The following is a 19347-nucleotide window of genomic DNA, read 5'->3' on the forward strand; positions in this document are numbered from 1 at the left end:
GCCTCTTTGGACCCCGGTTTGCTGCCCCCTTTCCACCATCTCTGCCCCGGGAAGCAGCGGGGGAACTTGCAGCCCATGGGCAGCGGATCCTGAGGGGGCAGAAGGCGAAAGGTGACGGGGGGGGGGCGCTTTCTCCTATCCAGCAAGGGCCGACGGGAGAGAAGCCCCCGCAGCCGAAGGGCGCAGCTCGCCGGAGCGCCTCTCCCTCTCTCGGCAAACGCCCGGGGGTCCCACCCTGCGAGCGCCGCCAGCCAGGCCCCTTCCACGGGGAGGGTGGGGTCAGCACCTACCTACCTACCTACCTGGCAGTAACGGCGGGACGGGGCGCAGATGAGAGGAGAAGAAGTCGAGCTTTGCAGCCGGGAAGGCAAAGACGCCCTTGGGTTCGAATTCAGCGCAGCGCAGCCTTCCGCAAACTGGTCTCGGCCGAGGAATGCGTTGTGGCCTCTGGCGCCCCCGATCCAGGCACTCTGCACATGCCCCGGGCCTCTAACTGCCGGTCCTCCTGCAATCCGCCCCGGGGAGGCGGGCCAAGCCGAGCGGGCCGTTCCCCGCTTGGGACAGCCCAGCCCTCGCCCTCCTCCCTCCCCCTCGCCCGGCCACCGCCTCCCCCTGGCGCCTCCTTCCCTTTTCCCGGAGCCGCCGCCCGCCCGCCCGCTGGTGAGTTGCACCCCTCCCGCCGCCGCTGGCCCCTTGTCAAGCGGGCAGCTCGGAGCCCCCCCCCCCCCCACAGCCCCCTTCTGGTGCCCGAGCCGGACTCCGGGAATCTGGCCCGCTGGGTCGCTTCGCCTCGCTGGCCCGGCCCGGCCGACATCCTCGCACATGTGAACTCGCCCGACACGGGAGAGGACCCCCCTGCCGATGTCGGGGGGACGGGAACGGGTGGTGTTACCCGCTGGCCCGTGCCCTCCAGTGGCGGGTCGGTCTCCCGCAGCGGCAGCGGAGAGGGGGCTCTTCTCCCGCCCGGGAGATCTGGGACCCAGGCCTCGGGGCCCTGCGGGAAAGCGGCTGCTTACTGACCCCACAAGTTTCTCCGGCGGCCCCTCCCCCCCAATCCTTGGGACCCGGGGGGGGGGCGTAGGGTTTGGAGGCCTTTGTGGTTAGCAGGGGAATGGGGGTCTTTGGCCCTCAGTGGGGGCAAGGCCCCTCCAAGTCCTTCTGGCTGCTCTCTCTCAAGCAGGCTAGCTCCTCTATGCTGACCCCAGAGGGCCCCCTCCCTGGGGGGCAGAGCCTGGACGCAGTGGAGCTTCCTGGTGGAGTGGCTGAGAGGAACAGCCTGCTGGCCACCGAGGGTCCAGGTCAGTCATGAGAGGGAAGGGGGCTGGGGGCAGGGGACCCTGCCCCCCCGGCCCCGCTGCTCTAAGACCCCTGCTCTTTTGGTCTCCCCAGGCAGCCCACCCCCCTTCCGAAGGGTCCACGTGCCCAAGCCGCTGCATTCCCAGGGCACCCTCTTTGTCCCCGGAGTGCCTGTCACCGTGCGGGTGGAGGGGGCTGAGCGATACACCGCTGGGTCCAAGGTAAGGCCAGGCAGGAAGGCGAGCGGGCCCCGGAGTCCACCCTGGCCCAGAGTGGGCAGCCCTCTGAGCCCAAACCACTCCAGAACTTCCAGAGCCTGCCGGGGCCTTCTGTCCAGGGAGGCCAGCGGGGCAGGCGGTTTGGCGTGGACAGCCCCTGGGCTTGTCTGGCTCAGCCCCAGAAGCCCCTCTGGCAGCCATCCCTACAGGGCGGGCCAGGCACAGTTGAGCGGGCAGGAGTGGGTGGGTGGGAGGGCGTGAGGGCGGCTGTCTCCATGAGGGCCAGGGTCTTGGGGCGCTCCTGTGGGGGAGAGGTGCCCAGAGGCACAGGCAGGGTGAGGTATCTGGGGCAGGGTGAGGCATTCCGGCTCAGGCCGCAGCCATCTTGGGAAGTGTGTAGGGTCACTTCCAGAACTGGGGCTGCCTGAGGTGTGTGTGTGTGTGTGGGGGGGGGGGGGTGTCATGGTTCCTAGGAAGAAAGGCCTGCTTCGGAGGCTTTGGAGGGGAGGTCCAGCAAGCGTTCCTAGCAGCCCCTTTCCATCACCCCCCCCCCCCTTTCAAGGGAAGCAGTTCCTTTAACTCACAGGTTTGTTGCGCCAACATGCCGGCACAGGCAAGCAAGGAATATGCCTGCTTGCAAACAATTGGGGGGGGGGAATCAAAGAGAAAACTAGCCTTCTAAACATTCTTGGCCTCTCCCCCCCCCCCCCCCCTTGGCAGCATGGGCTTGGAAAAGCAGGAAATGGGAGGGGAGGACACCCCCCCCCCCTTTCCTGGCATCCTTGCCCAGACAGACAGGTTGCTTTAACTCTTTCCTTCCCAGCTGCAACATTTATTTTAGTTAAAGCGGACAGGGCTGGAGGCCTTTGCTCGTGGTTGGCCCCGCAGCACTTGGCTGCCAGCTGCAGGGCTTCTTCCTTCTCTAAACGCTTCAGAGGAGCTCCCAGGAATGTCCAGTCACTGCTTGGCCCTGCAGCAGGCCCCAATCCACTGAAGTGGGCAACTTTTCCTCCACCATCCTCTGTTCGAGCAAAAGGTCTAAATATAAACACCTGGCAATACAATGATGCCCGGTTTGTAGCAGAATAGGGGAAGGTGTTTTTCTTCCAAGGTGCCCCTTATCTTTGGTGCCCTTATCTTTGGGGGAAGCCCTTTGAGGCTCCAGCAGAGGGGAGGGTGTTTTGGGCAGGGGCCCTACAGCTAGTCACCTGGAACGGAAGCCCCTCAGAGGCATGTCGGCGGCTCCCTTCTCTCCGCGGCAGGTGCGGACAAACACCGTCTACTGCCTCCGTGTGACGCATGGCGAATTCACCTGGACCATGAAAAAGAAGTTCCGGCACTTCCAGGAGCTGCACCGGGACCTGATGAGGCACAAGATCCTTGTGACCTTCCTCCCCCTTTCCCGGTGAGGAGAACGACTTGTGGGACAATAGGCGGGGGGGCATCCCTGGTGGGGGGGTCTGCTGCATCCCCCCTGGAAGCATCTGGTGCCTGCCTGGCGTGGTGCCCCCCAGGGGCCCTGGGCACTGATCGGGGGGGGGGGTTCTCAACACTATGCTCCTCTTTTCCTCCAGGTTTGCTTTTCAGGGTTTCCCACTGGGAGGAGCATCCCTGGAACTACCTTCTCTGCCCCACGGAGGTGGGGATGAGGGTGCCCGACGGCCGTCCAGCAAGCAGGTAGGGCAGTGGGGACGTGTGTGTAGGTGAACATGCATTGGGGGGTGGGGAGAAAGGCTTGGCGAAGGGCGTTCTAACTGTGGGAAGCTTGGCCCCGAAGCCCTTGTTGGGCCCCTTCTGCACCTGCTGGCTAGTCCACTGTCAGTGGCCGTTGGCACTTGGAGTTCCTTGTGCAGCACAGGAAAATCTTCTTGGGGATCTTATAGATTCGACTCGAGAGGCAGCTGCTGAGTGAAGTTGCAGTGCCCCCTGTGGGTGGCTGTGGGAACCCTCATCCCAGGCCCCGCTCGGCGTGGCCTCGGAGGGAGGGGGGATGGATGGATGGGTGCCTCCTGGGGATCCCAAGCCGCTCAGAGAGTGAATTGAATATTGGGCTGCTAGCAGAGCTCTGGTGGCCGGGTGAGGTTAGGGTTAGGGTTAAGCAGAGAGTCCGCAGAATGGGAGAGGATGCGGGGGGGGGGAGGGGGGGCGTTGCCTCCTCCCAGCCATTCATGTGGGCTTCCAACTCCTCTACAGAAGCAGCTAGAAAGCTACCTCAATGCCCTGCTGGAGATCAGTCTGTATCGGGACTACCATGCCATGGTGAGCTGCCCCCTCTCCACTGCTCTGTGGCTTTTTCTTGGCTGGGGAAGAGGCAGGGGACAAACCGGCAGAAGCAGCATCCGCACCCAGCACTCCCTGCTTCTCTCCCTCTCTGGCAGACAGAGTTCCTGGACATGAGCCAACTCTCCTTCATTCCGGATCTGGGACCCAAGGGGCTGTGAGTAGCATCGGGCACCTGTCTTGGCAGCAGGCTTCTGGTCCTTCTGGAGGTTGTGCCTGGTGCCCTCTCCGATGTGGGGGTAGGGCTTACTTCTCTACACTTCGCAAGGGCCTGGGCTGGGCACCGGCCTGCCCACGGAGTCTCTCTTTGGCGCTGGATTCCATGCCTTGTTTGGAGCAGAGCCTCAGACTGCAGAATCTGCTCAGACTCTCCCCTTCCTGGCTTCCTGAGCAGCATCCCTGCTTTCTTACAGGGAAGGCATGATCCTCAAACGCTCTGGAGGACATCGGATCCCCGGCCTGAACTGCGCGGGCCGACACCAGTTCTGCTATCGCTGGTCAAAGAGGTGTGTCCTGAGCCTCTGGGAAGGGCGGTAAATAGGCAGATAGGTGGATAGATGGATAGATAGACGGATAGGCGGATAGATAGGGCTGGGGGCTCCGGCCTGACCGCACGCTGGTCCCTTCAGGTGGCTGGTGGTGAAGGACTCCTTCTTGCTGTACCTGAAGCCGGAGTCCGGGGTCGTCTCCTTTGTGCTGCTCTTTGACCCGGGATTCAGCATCCAAGTGGGCCAAAAGCCCACGGATACCAAATACGGGGTCCGCGTTGACAACACTTGCAGGTCAGAGGGTTGGGGGGCAGCCCCTCTCCTTGGAAGAGCCCTCATTAGGGGCTGGATCAGGCACCAGAGCCCAGCCTTGCTCTCCCCCTCGCCTCCACCCAGGTCGTTGATTTTGAAGTGCAGCAGCTACCGGCAAGCCTGCTGGTGGGCCCAGGAGATCTCTGACCTGGCAGAGAACAAGGGGCGGAATTTCCTACGGCTGCATCGCCACCAGGGGTTTGCCCCCGTGCACCCGGAGACCCCCACCCGCTGGTGAGCGTGGCGCCGAGGTGAGGGGCTAGAAGGGAGGCTACACTTTCTCCCCCACTTCTCACACAGCCGCCCCACCTGCAGGTTTGTCAACGGGGCTGGATATTTTGCTGCCGTGGCCGACGCTCTGCTGCAAGCCAAAGAAGAGATCTTCATCGCTGACTGGTGGTGAGTGTCACCCTCCATCCCCAACTGGAGCCGGCCCGGGGAGGTGCGGCCAGTCCGGCCTCCTGGCGGTGGTGGGTGGGCTCGGGGGAAGTTCAAGGTATACGCCCTTCCCCAAGTGGAGGGGCGATGGCCTTGTGGCTGCTGGAGCACAGGGTGTGGCCGGGTGTGTCCTCCAGGCTCAGCCCGGAGATCTACCTGAAGCGGCCAGCCCAGACAGACAACTGGCGCCTGGACCTCCTCCTCAAACGCAAAGCGGTGAGTGGGGGAAGGCCCCCCCCCTGCAGGGCGGGTGGCACCCAAGGGTCCTGCCCCGCGCTGACCGTGCCTTTTGCAGGAAGAAGGAGTGCGCGTCTGCGTCCTGCTGTTCAAGGAGGTGGGGCTGGCCCTGGGCATCAACAGCGACTACAGCAAAAGGGCCCTGCTGCTCCTGCATCCCCACGTCAAGGTGAGCCCCCCCCCAAATCCTGCCCCCCCCCCCGGCACCAAGCAGTCTTTTCAGCCTCTCCCCCTGCCCTCCCACAGGTCATGCGCCACCCGGACCATGTCTCCTCTACTGTCGTCCTGTGGGCCCACCACGAGAAGCTGGTGGTGGTGGACCAATCGGTGGCCTTCCTGGGAGGCCTGGATCTAGCCTATGGGCGCTGGGACACCCACGACTACCGGATCGCTGACCTGGATGGCGATGACGGTCCCAGCCCCAAGGTGAAGAAGATGTCTGCTCTCTCTGCCCCACGCCTTCTGTAGGGCACGGCAGGCCACGGAACCCTTCCTGCCCCTTTGCGGCTTCTCTTTCTGTCTTTCCAGTACCCAACCGGACTCTCTTGGCAGAAGCTGCTCCCCTGCCCAACTTTCTATAGCATCGCAGCAGCACTGGACAATAAGCTCCAGGGGACCATCCTGGTCCGCTGCCTCAGCCTCTTTGCAGCTGGTTCTTCTCCTGCTTCCTCTGATCTCTTTCCTCTCTCCTTTGCCTCCTCTGCCCTTCCTCTGCTCCACTTCCATCTCCACACAGGCTGGCCCGCCGTGACCTCCTCCTCCTGACCCCGTGTCTCCCTCAGGGCGGGGCTGCCCCACCCACAGGGCAGGATGTCCCCTTTGACCTGGCCAGCAACCAGCGCCTCTGGCTCGGCAAGGACTACAGCAACCTCATCGCCAAAGACTGGGTGCAGCTGGAGAAGCCTTTCGAAGGTCAGCCCAGGGGGCGGGGGCGGGGGGCGCGCCCTTGGGGAGCAGCCTGGCCCCCTCCCTGGCAGCCCAGGTGTGGACAGGGTCAGGCCATGAATCCCATGTTCACAGCCAGTCCTCTCCCTTCTCCCCGGGGCCAGCCTTGCCTTCAGAGCGGGGGGGGGGGGGGAGCATCTGGCTCCACAACCTTAAGAGCTGGGGGGGGGGGCAGATTTCATTGACAGGCACCAGACCCCACGGATGCCTTGGCGGGATGTGGGAGTGGCCGTTCATGGTGCTGCCGCGAGAGATGTGGCTCGCCATTTCATCCAGCGCTGGAACTTCACCAAGGCGAGTGCTTTACAGGTTGATTCTGCTTGGCTGGCAGGAGACCCAGCTGTGGTGGCGGGCTGGGACCTGAGTGGAAACGGACATTATCCGTTACCTGTTCCTGTTGGCGGGAGGGGGGGGGTTTGGCAGGGTCTGAAGTTCTCCAGCTCCCTTCCTTGGTCTCCTCAGATCATGAAGACGAAGTACAAAGGGCCAGAGTACCCTTACCTGCTGCCCAAGTCCCCCCGATGGACCCCACCCCTTCCGTTCCTTGTGCCCGGAGCAGACACAGCCAGTGTCCAGGTAAGGGGGGAGGGCTGGAGAAAGGGGGCCCTGCCTGTCAGAAGGATTGCCTCCCTGGAACTGAGCAGGGAAGGTGCCGCATGGTTGCTGTCAGGAGAGCCAAGGCACCCTCGTACAAACAGCTTGCACAATGGGCCTTGCAGTCCATTTGGGTTGGGTTCCAGCCATGGGACCAGGCATTTAGGGCCACGCAATGGGGAGGAGCTGCCCACAACCCTTCCCAAGCAGACACAGCCAGAATCCCTGGGCCCAATCCACTTTATTTTTTACATGTGAAATAATGTCAAAAAATGGTTCTTTCTCCCATGGCTTCTTCTATCAATGTCTTTCCCAGCCCTAATGCTCTCGCTAAACCTGCAACACCCCCCCCCCAACCTGACCCATGCCTAAGCTAACTGTAACTCTACTCCAAGAATTTCCCCTAATATAAATCCCCATTTTTAATGCAATTTTAAATCCCTCCTGGAGTTTCATCAGGTAGTGAAGGGTGTGGCCAAAATAGTTCCCTTAATGTCCCTGGAAGAAGGCAAAGGGCGGAAGGGGCTTTTGGAGAAGGGGCTCAGCTAGCTGCATCATGGCTCGTTTTGCATACCCTCCTCTGGTCCAAGGGGTTTGGGAGGGTGGAGGAGAGGGGAGCAAGGCACCTGAAAGGCACCTGCCCTGCTGTGGGGCACCGAGGCCCTTGCTCCTCACCCCTGTTTGGTGTCCTCTGGATTCCCCTGCCACCTGTGTCCTCCTCAGGTGTTGCGTTCGGTGGATCGCTGGTCAGCCGGCCTCAACGAAGCATCGATCTATCAGGCCTACCTGAGTACCATTGAAGGCAGCCAGCATTACCTGTACATTGAGGTAGGGGGACGGCAGGAGGGTGAGGAGGGGGTAGTCCTTGGTTTGCCTAGGAGAGGGAGAAGAGTGCCATGGGTGTCCTCAGAGGTTCTCAGCCATGGCTTCTTCATGGTGCTCCCCGGGGGCCCCTGCTCAGGCGCAAGGGCATGCTGGCATTGGTTCTGTGGGGTGTGGACTGCTCACCCACTTTCCCCTTGAACCCCTCCCTCCCTCCCTCCCCAGAATCAGTTCTTCATCAGCTGCGCAGACCGGCGCAACGTGCACAACACCGTGGGAGACGCCGTCATCAGCCGTGTGCTGCGTGCTCACAGGTCAGTCCGGCGTTCCTAGGGGGTGCTCTCGACCCTCGATGCCGCATGGCTGTGACTGCTCCGTGGGGAGGGGAAGCCACGCTGCGCAGGCTCAGCGGCACCCCCGTCTTCATCCTGCATTCTGCGTCTCCCAAAGTCCAGCTGTTATTGTGAGAAAGGCAACCGACAGGGGCGGGGGAAATTCGGGCCCCTGCTTCACACAGGATAGAATTTAACACACGGCTTGACGTGAGAGAGGCTCCCCCCGCTAGTCCTAGGAGGAATTCCTGCAAGAGCTGCTTCTTAGACCAGTAGCAAAATGGAGCCTACGTTGCTAGAGGCAGTATACCTTGCATCTTGTCTCATGTCCAAAACACGGCCTTGAAAACAGCACACAGATTAGAGCCTGGGTTCGCCAGGGCTTGTTGGCGCCCTCTGGGCACGTGCTGCCTGCGTGTGCTCATGGGCCTCCCCATCCATCGAGGGAGCCAGTAAGCTTTTCCTGCATGAGCCCTGTGGGCAAGGGGGGTGGGAGGCCCCACACAGGCTGGCCTGCCTGACCCCCCCCCCCATTTGCCCCTCCTGCAGAGAGAAGAAGCCCTTTCGAGTGTACGTCCTGCTCCCCCTCCTGCCGGGGTTTGAAGGGGACATTGCCCGTGGGGGGGGCAACTCCATCCAAGCCATTCTGCACTTCACCTATCGGTGAGGCTGGGGCTGGGTTGGGTGGGAAGTGGGGCCACGCCTGTCATTCTCTCTGGCTCCCCGTGGGCCCATCATTCCGTCCGAGGCCCCCTGGAACCTCTGGTGGTGGGGGGGGGAGGCTCCCACTGATAACCTCATTCCCACTGCTGCCGCTTAGGCGGGGTGGTCTGGTTTGACTGTTGGCCAGAACGTGGCCCAAGCGTGGGGCGGAGGAGCCAAAATGACCCACCTGTTGCCGCTTTGCAGGACCTTGTGTCGTGGGGACGCTTCCATCGTCAGTCGCCTGAAGGCTGTCAGTAAGCTGCGGGGGGAAGGGGCTACGTGGGGGGCAGAATGTTCCCCACACCATGCAGACGGTATCAGGCCCCCTGGCCAGACCCTGCATGTGCCTCTGCTAAGAGGGGAAAAGGGAGATGCCTTGGGAATTGGATGGCGGGCAGCCCAGGGGGCCTGGCTTGTTTGCTCCTCCACCCCCACTCCATCCTCTGCTGCACATGGTTTGGGAGCTCCGGGGTCTCCCCAGCCCGGGAGTCTTCAAGAAGAGGCCATTCAGAGGGGCCGCGGGGGATCACCGGCTGACATGCTGTGCCTTCTCTTTTTCTCTGCCCTCCTGCCAAATCAGTGGGGGAGGACTGGAAGAACTACATCTCTTTCTGTGGACTGCGGACGCACGGCCAGCTGCACGGCCAGCTGACCACGGAACTGGTCTATGTCCACAGCAAGCTGCTAATTGCAGATGACCGGCGGGCCATAATTGGTGAGGAACACCACGGGCAGCCACCCCCCCCCATTGAGCTCTTAAGCCATGGGTGCTTGGGGGTCTTGCCGCCAGCCCCCAACACTGCTGTCCTTTCTGCCCAGGGTCGGCCAACATCAATGACCGGAGCTTGCTGGGCGAGCGGGACAGTGAACTGGCGGTGCTGGTGGAGGACACGGAGTGGGTGGCGTCGGCCATGGCTGGGCAGGAGTACCAGGCGGGGAAGTTTGCTCTCAGCCTGCGCCTTGACTGCTTCCGGTAAGAGCCGGGGAGGGGAGGGGATCCGACCTCAGGAGGGAACTGCCCCTTCCCCCCTGCCCCGCTTGACTGCCACTCTCCACCCTGCATTCCTGGGCTCCCGTGTGAGCGGGCCCCGAGTTCCAGCCTCCGAACGGAGCCCAGCCTCTTGGGGCTTTGTCCCTCCAGCCCCTACTCAGCCTCCCCAGACCGCCTTCCCCTCCTTGAAAAGAAGCCTTCCCTTTGAAAGGAGGCCTGCTTGTTTGGCCCACCCTTTGGCAGGGTAAACTGGCCTGCAGGGACTGGGATGTAGGACTGCATTTTCTGCCTGCCGCCCCTCCTAAGCAGTCCCCCCCTCATTTGTGTGGCTTTGTGGCAGGTGTATTTTGGGTATGACCTCTGACCTTGGTGTCGACATTCAGGATCCAATCAGCGATCACTTCTTCCATGAGGTCTGGCAAGCCACAGCTGTAAACAATGCCAACCTGTATGACCAGGTATGTGAGAGCCTGTGTGGTGAGGGCCTCCGGGACCCTGGCAGTGCGAGGAGGGCACCCCCTGTCCCCCACGGCCACAAACCCAGCCTCCAGCCGCTTTTCTCCCTTTCTCTCCCATCTTGGGCCGGCAGGTTTTCCGCTGCCTCCCCAGCAATGCTGTGCGAACCCTCCGGGCTCTGCGAGATTACGTCAGCGTGGAGAACCTGGCCTCCATCAGCCCGGACCTTGCCTGGGAACACCTGCAGGGGGTGCGGGGACATCTGGTTCAGTTCCCCCTGGACTTCTTGGCTGAGGAGTCCCTCCTGCCCGCCCTCAGCAGCAAAGAGGGCATGATCCCCACAGTGGTGTGGACCTGAAGGGACTCGGGAGACCTCGCAGCACAGGACGGGCGCAGCAGCCAGGGTGAGGCATTCTCCTGCCCCCGAAGCCGAGTGGCTCCTCCCCAAAAAGGCCTTCCTGTGTGGTCCCAAAAGCAAGAGCAGCAGCCCTGGCCTCCCCTTTCCTTGGAGTTGGGGAAGGCTGTGGTTATAGCTCCCTTTCTGGTGCATCACAATTTAGTCCAAGCTGGACCGTGTTTCCCCAGAGCAAGGGCCATCAAAAACACACACACACACACACACAGCCAGCAAACCCCTCCTGGACCCAGGATGGGGGGGGGGGGGGCAAGCAGACTGCTCCACCCGCTTTCCCCTGTTATAGGACTCCGCAGCCCAACATGACGGGACCTACCCTGCCACAAGTCTTCTGGTGGTGGTGGTGGGGCCCCTGTTACAGAATTGCTCTCAATAATATGTTTACAGTGCACCTTCAGACAGGCCTGAAACTCTCCTGAGGGATGCTGGGAGCTTTGCTTTGAGGCTCCAGCAAGGCCTTCCCGAGCCCTGAAACTAACTGGCCTGCATAGGGAGGACCCTGGTGTGTCTGCACAGCTGGTGCTGGTCAATGGGTCCCTCGCTGAAGATGGCCCCCCTCTTATTCTGTATACTTTCTGGTGCTTCCAGGCTGCCTCAGCAAGTTTCTGGGTCCAGAGGCAACAATGCTGCTCCTTAGTTACAGACAAAATCTCTTCCCAGCAGGTTCGGGGGGGGGGAGGGTGTTCAGTGGCCCCCATTTTGCATTTTCCAAGTGGGATGCTGGATTGCTCCTGTTTATAAACATATAGAATGCACAAATTTCTGTATTTTGGCTGTTTTCATGGGGAGCTTGGGAAAAGCGGCCACACATGGAGGAGGACAGTCAGGGGACTGGATCCATTCCTTCTCACCTTGGAATCATAGAGTTGGAAGGGACCTCCTGGGTCATCTAGTCCAACTCTCTGCACTATGCAGGACACTCACATCCCTATCCTCCACTGTAACCTGCCACCCCCTTGAACCTTCACAGGAGCAGCCTCTCCATCAGATGGCTATCCAGTCTCTGTTTAAAAATCTCCAAAGATGGAGAACCCACCACCTTCCAAGGAAGCCTTTTCCACTGAGAAACCACTCTGTCAGGAACCTCTTCCGGATGTTTAGACGGAATTACTTTTGAATTAATTCCATCCCATTGGTTCTGGTCCGCCCCTCCGGGGTAAGAGAGAACAACTCTGCTCCATTCTCTATATGGCACCCGTTTAAATACTTGAAGATGGCTATCAAATCCCCTCTCAGTCGTCTCCTCTCCAGGCTAAACAGACCAACCTTTCTTCATACGTCTTGTTCTCCAAACTCCTCACCATCTTTGTTGCCCTCTGGACATGCTCCAGTGTCTACATCCCTCTTCCAGTTGTGGTGCCCAAAACTGAAAGTACTTCAAGTGAGGCCGTACAAGAGCAGAGTAAAGCGGTACCATCACCTCCCATGATCTGGACACGATACTCCTTTTGATACAGCCCAGAATACGATTTGCCTTTTTAGTCACTGAGTCACTGCTGACTCATGTTCCATGTATGGTCTACTAAGACTCCTAGATCTTTTTCACACATGCTACTGCCAAGACAAGTCTCCCCATTCCTATATTGGTATATGTGTTTTTTTCGACCTTTACATTTGTCCCTATTGAATTTCATTTTAGGCCAGTTATCGAGCCTATCAAGATCATCCTGTATTCTGATTCTGTCTTCTGTTGTGTTTGCTACCCCTCCCAGTTTAGTATCATCTGCAAATTTAATAAGTATCCCCTCTAATCCCTTATCCAAATAATTTAAAAATATATTGAACATCACAGGCCCCAGGACAGATCCCTGGGGCACTCAACTAGTCACTCTTCTCTAAGAGGATGCTGAACCATTAATAAGTACCCTTTGCATATGATGTCAACCAGTTATCAATGCACCTGACAGAATTAGGATCCATACCACATTTTACCAGCTTGTCAACAAGAATGTCATGTGGAACCATATCAAAAGCTTTACTGAAATCCTCTGCAGCATTCCCCTGATCCAACAAGGTAGCACTTTCTCAAAAAAAAAAAAGAAAGAAAGAAAAGAGAAGAAAAAGAAATAAGGTTGGTCTGACAGTACTTGTTCTTGCAAAATCTGTGCTGAGTCTTAGAAATCATAGCACTTTGTTCCAGCTGCTCAAGGACCAACTGATAATATGTTCCCAAATTTTGCCAGCTACAGATGTCAAGCTGGTGGGTCGATAGTTACCTGGATCCTCCTTTTTCCCTTTCTTGAAGATGGGGAAGGAGACCAGCTGGATGAGCTGGTAGGAACCTCAGCATGGACAACAAGCCAAGGTGCAGCACTGGCTGATGTGGAAGAAGAGCGCTGCTCTTGGGACTGGCAGAATGTGTTGGTGGTCTTCAAGGCCCAATAGGAGGACTCTTGCCTAGAGGAAGGGTTAGTCCAGCCTTGAGCTGGCAGGGGAGAGGGGGAAGACTCGGGGTTCCCTCCCTCCCCAGCCCCGTTTTCTTAGCACTGTTAATTATTTTGTACCCTGGGAGAGAGAAGCAGGGTACAAATTCTGGGGAATACTCCCGCCCTCGAAATAATCCACCCTAAGGCTTCAGGCTTCCCAATTGGAAACTGAGAGCTGGTGGGAAGGAGGGGGCCAGCCAATGAGTCATTCTGCTTTGGGGGACAAAGACATGGCGGCTCAGGCCAAAGCACCCAATGAGGCATTTTTTATGTTTACTTAACCTGAATGATAATAGTCTTCGTTGAGAGAAATTTGGGTGTTGGTCTGAAGGAACAGAATGATGTTTGAGTCCAACCAGGTACCTTGCAGGCCCACCAAGTTTCATTGTGGGCACCAGCTTTTGCTTGCATGGAGAAATGTCTCTGAAGAGGCACACTTCAAAGCTTATGGCCAGAATGAAACACAGTTGGTCTTCAGGGGCCTGCTTGGTCTCACCAGGACTCTAGGTGGGCCACACAGTGGCCTGTCAGAGCCATCCAAAGAGAAAGACAGCTGAGAAGCAAGAGCAGAGGGGTTACAGAGCCTGGAAAAAAGGATAACACAACAATTAGGCAGTGCCAGGACCTTGGATTATATCAGTGGGACAATACTGATGGGCATGCAGGAACACGGCCCATGGACCCTCAGGCCTGTCCCTGGTGTTAAATCACCCTCTGGACAACATTGCTGGCATGCAGCCTTGTTGTGGTCAAAAATACCCTTGTATACAGTTCTGTTCCACTAGTTTGGGGAATGTGTGTGGGAGCTTTGTGAAGCAGACTACTTGGGAGAAGGGCTGCAAGAAATATGTATGTAGAGGTGGGGGGGGGGGTTGATCATGCCCATGCGCTTGAGCAAAATACACTGGAGGGAATCTGGAGATGGTGGTCTTGGCGACGGGGTCTCTGAGGCCATGAAGGACTTGAAGAGAGTAGTTTGTGTGCTCTGCCTGGCTCCTGATCCTGTTAAGACGTGGGCAGCAGAGAGTGTTGCTTTGCAGCCGCATTCACCTGCTTCTGTGGAAACAATGCGGCTTCTGACCCGGCATCTGGACCCATAACCCAGCCAGCCTGACACGGCTGAGCCCCCCAAACCCTCCGCCTCGGCCACAGCTGCCAGGCAAGGGCTCGGGCCGAGCAGGACGGTGAGGGTGAAGACCACCCTGTCTTGCCCCAGCGCATCCCGCCCTCCAGAGCGCCATTTCATCCAGGACCCGCCGGGATGGTGGCAGCCCCTGCAGGCCCCGTTTAGCTCCTTCATTCACGTGACGTTATTTCCCCCTCGGCCGCCAGGAGGGGGCCCCTGCTTTGTCTGTTCCAGTCGCTTCCGCCTTCCCTTTGGCTTCTGCGCATGCTCCTATGTTTCGTTGCCCCGCCCAGTCGTCACATGACCGCCAATCGGCCGAGCGCTCGTTTGTTCAGCTCGGCTTGGCGTGTTTTGGGGCTTCCCCCGGCTTCGACCTCCGGGCGCATGCGCCGTGGCCGAGCTGGGCAGCCGGCTCCCGCCGCCTGCGCGTCGCAGGCAGAAACTGACGCCGCGCGCAGCCCTGCGCGAGGGCGACCTCCCTCCCCGTCCTGGGCGCATGCGCGGTGGTCAGGCGGCGCTCCTCCCCGCTCGCCTCGCGCCCGGGCGCCTGTCAGTCAGTCGGTCGGTCGGTCGGCCGGTCGGTCGGTGCGGAGGCGGGCGGTGGCGCGAGGCCGCCCGGATGGGTCTGCGGCGCTGAGGGAGCGAGCGAGAGGCCGGAGGAGGAGCCGCCGCCGCCGCCGCCCCCGCCATGGCCGACCCGGCCCCCGCCCGCAGCCTCGACGACATCGACCTCTCCGCCCTCAGGGTAAGCGGCCCGGGCGGGGGGGCGGGGGGGCAGCGCGACGACACTTTGGACAAGGGGCCCCCGCGGACACCCCCCCCCGCAGGGTCTCCCGGAGCCCGGCCTTTGCCCCCCCCTCCTCCGGGCTTCTGGAATTGGGGGGCCTCGCTGAGGCCCGAGGAGCTGGGCGGGGGCTGTCCCATGGGTCCTGCCGCAGGCCGCCGTCGGTCGGGGGCGCATACCTGCAGCAGGGCGGCTTCTCCGGCGTCAGGAAGCGCTCGGCAATGCTCCGCGTTCGCTCCTGCCTGAGGATGGGCTGGGAGCGCCCCTCGACCTCCTGGGGCAGTTTGCACGCTCGGGGGGGGAGGGGCGGCGTGCCCTCCTCCTCCCTCGCCTCGGCCCCCCTTGGTTTTTCGACGGTGGACTCACGCTTCTCTGCTATCTGCTGGGGGGGGGGGGGAGGAGGAAGCGAGGATGCCGTTTGTTGGATCCAGGATAAAGAAGCCATTTACTGTACTAGCCGCGCAGCACATTTAAGCGTTTAGGTGCAGGGTGCAGAACAGACGGGGAAATGGTGTCTGCCTGATACACGGTTCATAACACTCAAAATCTCGCTTGCCAAGCTAAGTCGGTACAATAACAGCCTTTGCCCCTCTTTCTCTGTTGGACTAGCATTCCGTGGTTTGAACTGTTGGTGCCGTGTGTTCCCCTCTGACTCACTCTACTGTCAGGCTGTGGAATCAGGCCTTTAAAAAAGAGAATCACGAATTTGCAGTTACTTGTCAGTAGAGAATTCCATTTATGTAAGGGATTTATTTATTTTATTTAAATGCTTGAAATTTCAGTCCAGGCCAGAGCTTTTAAAATATTTTTACACTTTTTTTTTTTTACCATACTCACCTTAGTTTAATCTTGTTGCTGAACGCAGGGGCCCTCTTTATTGAAGAATAAACTATTGGCAAGGGTTCGGCTTGGATGACTGTTTGTGGAAGGTTTAAAACTCTGTACAGAGAAGGGCTACGCAGTTCACCTTTGCCATGTAGCTCATCTGAACAGGAACCAAGTCTTGTGGGCATGTGCTCTGAGAAATGCCTGCAGAAAAGTTTGGTTGTAGCACTGCAACCAGGGATCTTCCTGGGAACAATTCTTTGTTCCCCCAAGACAAGTTCTGTCCTGGAGACTGCTGATCTGGGCTGCTCTCTGCTTGCTGATATAGTAGTGGATGGAGATGCTTGCCTGATGCAGGTCTGCCCGGACAGTGTGGTCTCTTCTGCCTGGCAGGGGGTCCCCAGGGTTGTAGACAGTGAAGCTTCCTTTCCCAAGCCTTCTGCTTGCAAAGCCATGGTTGTACTTCTAGGTCACAAACACCCCGCCCCCCCCCCAAGCAGGCCACGCAGTGTGGCTAACATTCACCAGCTTCATCAGGGGACTTTCATGGTGAAGTTGGGATTTGAACCTGGGCCTCCCCATACTGGCTGTGAGGCAAATGCCTCCTAAACGCTACACAAGAAAAGTGGGTCATGGAACCTGCTGCCCAGGGATGTGGCTAGGAGCCAGAAGAGATGTCATTACAGCTTCCAGAGTGGTGAGAATTAGAAGGATTACTTTCCATGAGGGAGGGAAAGCTCTCTGGTTTGGTGGCCAAAAGCAGCCAGGTTTTTTTTTGGGGGGGGGAAGCCTGATCCTGACCACTTATCCTGTGTATGGTGGCACAGCTGCTTGCTTCCTGTGAAACATCTGGGGGTTCAACATTGCATCCCTGGAGGTGGGCGGATGTGGGTAGTGATCCTTCTGTGGTGATTCAGCTGAGGAGGCCGAGATGCCCTTGTCTGAAGAGGAATGGCAGGAGGGGGAGCAGGAACAGGTGACAGGTGAGAATGAAACAGGGATGGGTACCAACTTTGCACAATCAGCTTGTCGGCAGAAAATCTGCTTGCCAAGTCCTTCCCTCAATGGCAAAAGCCAGTCCTCCTGCCTTAAGGGGGGTGGGGTAGACGACAGCTGACCAGGGACCAGCGTGCACAAAAGATGGGTTTCCCCCAAATGCCAGTCTGGAGGCTGCATCCCCCAGCTGAACCACCTTCCCCAGTCAGCTGTCTGTGCCTTCCTCAATCCTGAGAGATGCCCTCAGTCCACGCCCTGCCCAAGGTTCTGTCCCAGGAAGCTGTCTTTGGGGCCTGACCTTGGCGCTTGCTGTGCTCTGCAAATGGCCTTTTCAAGATTCACTCTGGGACATGGCTGGCTGCGTCTGTTCTGCAGGGCCAGGTGCTGTCTGTCCCCGGTGGCTCTTTGAAGGCTGCCCTTTGAGGGTGGGAATATTCTGGGGAATCCGTGCCCAGGCAGCTGGGCCAGTGAGGGAGCCCAGCTCTGAGGAACCCCTCAGAGCCCTTCCCCCTTGGCACACCCCATGCCTGAGGTACCTTTGGCCTCTCCCACAAAAGGGCCTTTCTCCACCCCAGAGCGAGCAGGGGAGAGCCATGGCTCAGGGGGAGAGCCTCTGCTGGGTGGGTGGAAGGTCCCGGTCCAGGGCCTGGTTGCCACTCCAGTGGAAAAGGACCAGGAGTAAGTCGTGAGCAGGGCCTTTCCCTGCCTGAGACCCTGGTGGCCGCAGCCTGTGGGGGTTGGAGGGAGGAGTCTTGTGCACGAGTCAGGAGAAAGAAAGCCACTTCACCCACTTTGGCCCCTGCAAGCCCCAGTTTTGCACCAGCCCCCACCCCACGGCTGCCTCTGGGTGTAGAGACAGCTTGGTGCAGTGGTTCTGCCGAGCTGGGCTGGGTTTGATTCCATGCTCCCCCACATGCAGCCAGCTGGGTGACCTTGGGATACAGCTGTTCTGAGCAAGCAGTAATCTCTGAGCTCTCTCTGCCTCACCTCCCTCACAGGGTGCCTGTTGTGGGGAGAGGGAAGGAAAGGGAAGGTTATTGTCAGCCACTTTGAAACTCCTTCGGGCAGAGAAAAGCGGCATATAAGAACCCGCTCTTCTTCCTCTTCTGCTTGCTTGTGAGGGGGCTGTGCAGGGTCTGGGTTGAGGGTCTCCTTCCCCCAGTCCTGAGGGCTAGCAGCAAGGAAGGGGGCATAATCCCCCCCAGCAGTGTGGCGGCTTGGCTCGCTGGCTGGAGTGAGTGTTTCTGCTGGGTCTTCCTGCCTGTGGCCCACATTGATCCATGTGCTCAGAGAGCTGTGGGGAGGAGCCGTGGATCGGCCACCCCCGGCCTCTGCTTCTTTTCCTGGGGCTGGAAACCCTTGGGGTAGGGGGCAAATGCTGCAAGTCTTCCCAGTTCCTCACTGGTATCTGGGCCACAAATGCAAGCGCCAGGGCTGCTGTGCTGTGCTGTGCTGCATTCGCACCGTTCTTGCTTGTTGCTAGGGAGAACTTGTTGACTGCAGCAAGTTGGCCTTCATTGAATTATTTCCACCCCCCTTCCGTGCTTGTGCCTGCTAGCGTCACCCCCCCCCTTGATCTAGCGCCATGTGGCAAGCAAGGCTGGTACAGCCTTTTGGGTTGGGGGGGGGTGAGCCTCTGAAGCAATCTTGCCCCACCCTCCCTTGGCAGTTTTGAAGGGGTAGTTTCCCATTTATCCAGACCTGGGTTCATTTTTCATGCTTGAGTTGCTGCTGTGGAGTCTGCCCGAGAAGGTCAAAGCAGGAGGGCGAACCCAGGATACCCGTGCCCCCCCCCCCCATCTGTCTCCAGCCCGAGTGAATCAGGCTGGAGAGTGAACTGTCAGGCTGAACACTAGTCTCCCTTCTCAAGGAGTGAGTGATGCGCTGTGTCGGTTCATGATGAATGTGGCTCAGGAGAACAGCCACTGTGTTGTGATGCTGGCTGGGGCAAGGGGCACCAGAGTGCTTGTCGGGCAGTTCCCACATGAACCCAGCTGGGTAGCAGAAGGAAGCCCTTCTAAAGGGTGGCTTCCCCCTTGGAGGAGGTGGTGCTGATTCAGCAGATGGCTTCTTAAGAAGAAGTAATGCCCAGCAGGAGCAGACCAGGGGCTGTGTAGTCCTTCATGCACCAGCTAAGCAGTGGTCCTGCAGAGCCAAGAAGCAGGGTGTAGAGACCAAGGTAGCTTGGAGGCTGACTGGACACAGCGGTCCCTTTTAGTCACCATCTGCCTAATCCCCTCTGAAGGCAGGTGCCTGGGCTCGTGGCCCTCCCTGTGTCTGCTGGAAGGGGCTTCCCCAGTTTGCCATATTCTCTGTCCTGAGGCTGTTGCCCATTGACTTAGATGCTGTGTTCTCGTATTTTGAGAGAGGGAGAAAACGTACTCTCCAGCCATACTCTCCGTCTCACCCATAAGTTTACATGTTTCTCTCATGTCCTCCTCGGGGTCTCCATGAAAAGGTGGGGTGGGGGGGACTCTTCAGTCTTTGCTAAAACCAGTGCTCTAACTTGTGAGCATCCTGGTTTCCCTCTTCCGTGTTTGCTCCAGTTCAGTCTAAGTTTCCAATATAAAAACTATAAAACAACTACAGTGACCCTGAATGTGCCCTTGCTTGATTGTCGGGCCTAATTCTTGCCAGTGTCTCTTTAGGCCGCCTTGTGTG

The 19347-nt window shown here is 58.9% G+C and overlaps 2 protein-coding genes across 19 annotated transcripts in view; both read left to right on the forward strand.

Annotated features, from left to right (window-relative positions):
- Window positions 1–315: 315 nt before the first annotated feature.
- On the forward strand, window positions 316–12157 carry PLD2 (phospholipase D2). 5 transcript variants are annotated; one of them, XM_077315494.1, is made up of 26 exons: window positions 316–660; window positions 1178–1298; window positions 1390–1517; window positions 2777–2919; window positions 3089–3191; window positions 3708–3773; window positions 3893–3951; window positions 4208–4300; window positions 4424–4576; window positions 4679–4828; window positions 4910–4993; window positions 5170–5248; window positions 5328–5438; window positions 5516–5695; window positions 6052–6181; window positions 6390–6508; window positions 6677–6790; window positions 7532–7636; window positions 7856–7944; window positions 8512–8625; window positions 8872–8921; window positions 9248–9382; window positions 9487–9640; window positions 9999–10116; window positions 10248–10518; window positions 11500–12157. In XM_077315494.1, exons 1-25 carry the CDS (start codon window positions 331–333, stop codon window positions 10470–10472), a joined length of 3153 nt encoding a protein of 1050 aa, XP_077171609.1. In that variant the 5' UTR covers window positions 316–330; the 3' UTR covers window positions 10473–10518; window positions 11500–12157. The 5 variants fall into 5 exon arrangements, with proteins under 5 accessions (XP_077171609.1, XP_077171607.1, XP_077171606.1 ...); XM_077315492.1 differs by lacking the exon at window positions 11500–12157 and adding an exon at window positions 10917–11292; XM_077315491.1 differs by lacking the exon at window positions 11500–12157 and having other exon boundaries at window positions 10248–11292.
- A 2348-nt stretch (window positions 12158–14505) lies between these two features.
- The window catches only part of MINK1 (misshapen like kinase 1), a 31177-nt gene continuing 26335 nt past the window's right edge, over window positions 14506–19347 (forward strand). For 2 of the 14 annotated variants that reach the window (XM_077315846.1, XM_077315848.1), the window contains exon 1: window positions 14506–14826. In XM_077315846.1, coding sequence (XP_077171961.1) covers window positions 14770–14826 — 57 coding nt within the window. In that variant the 5' untranslated portion in view covers window positions 14506–14769. The remainder of the gene's footprint in view (window positions 14827–19347) is intronic. The other 12 variants (XM_077315854.1, XM_077315857.1, XM_077315844.1 and 9 more) reach the window with 7 other exon arrangements.

The sequence above is a fragment of the Paroedura picta genome, chromosome 16, assembly GCF_049243985.1.
Source record: "Paroedura picta isolate Pp20150507F chromosome 16, Ppicta_v3.0, whole genome shotgun sequence".
NCBI lineage: Eukaryota > Metazoa > Chordata > Lepidosauria > Squamata > Gekkonidae > Paroedura > Paroedura picta.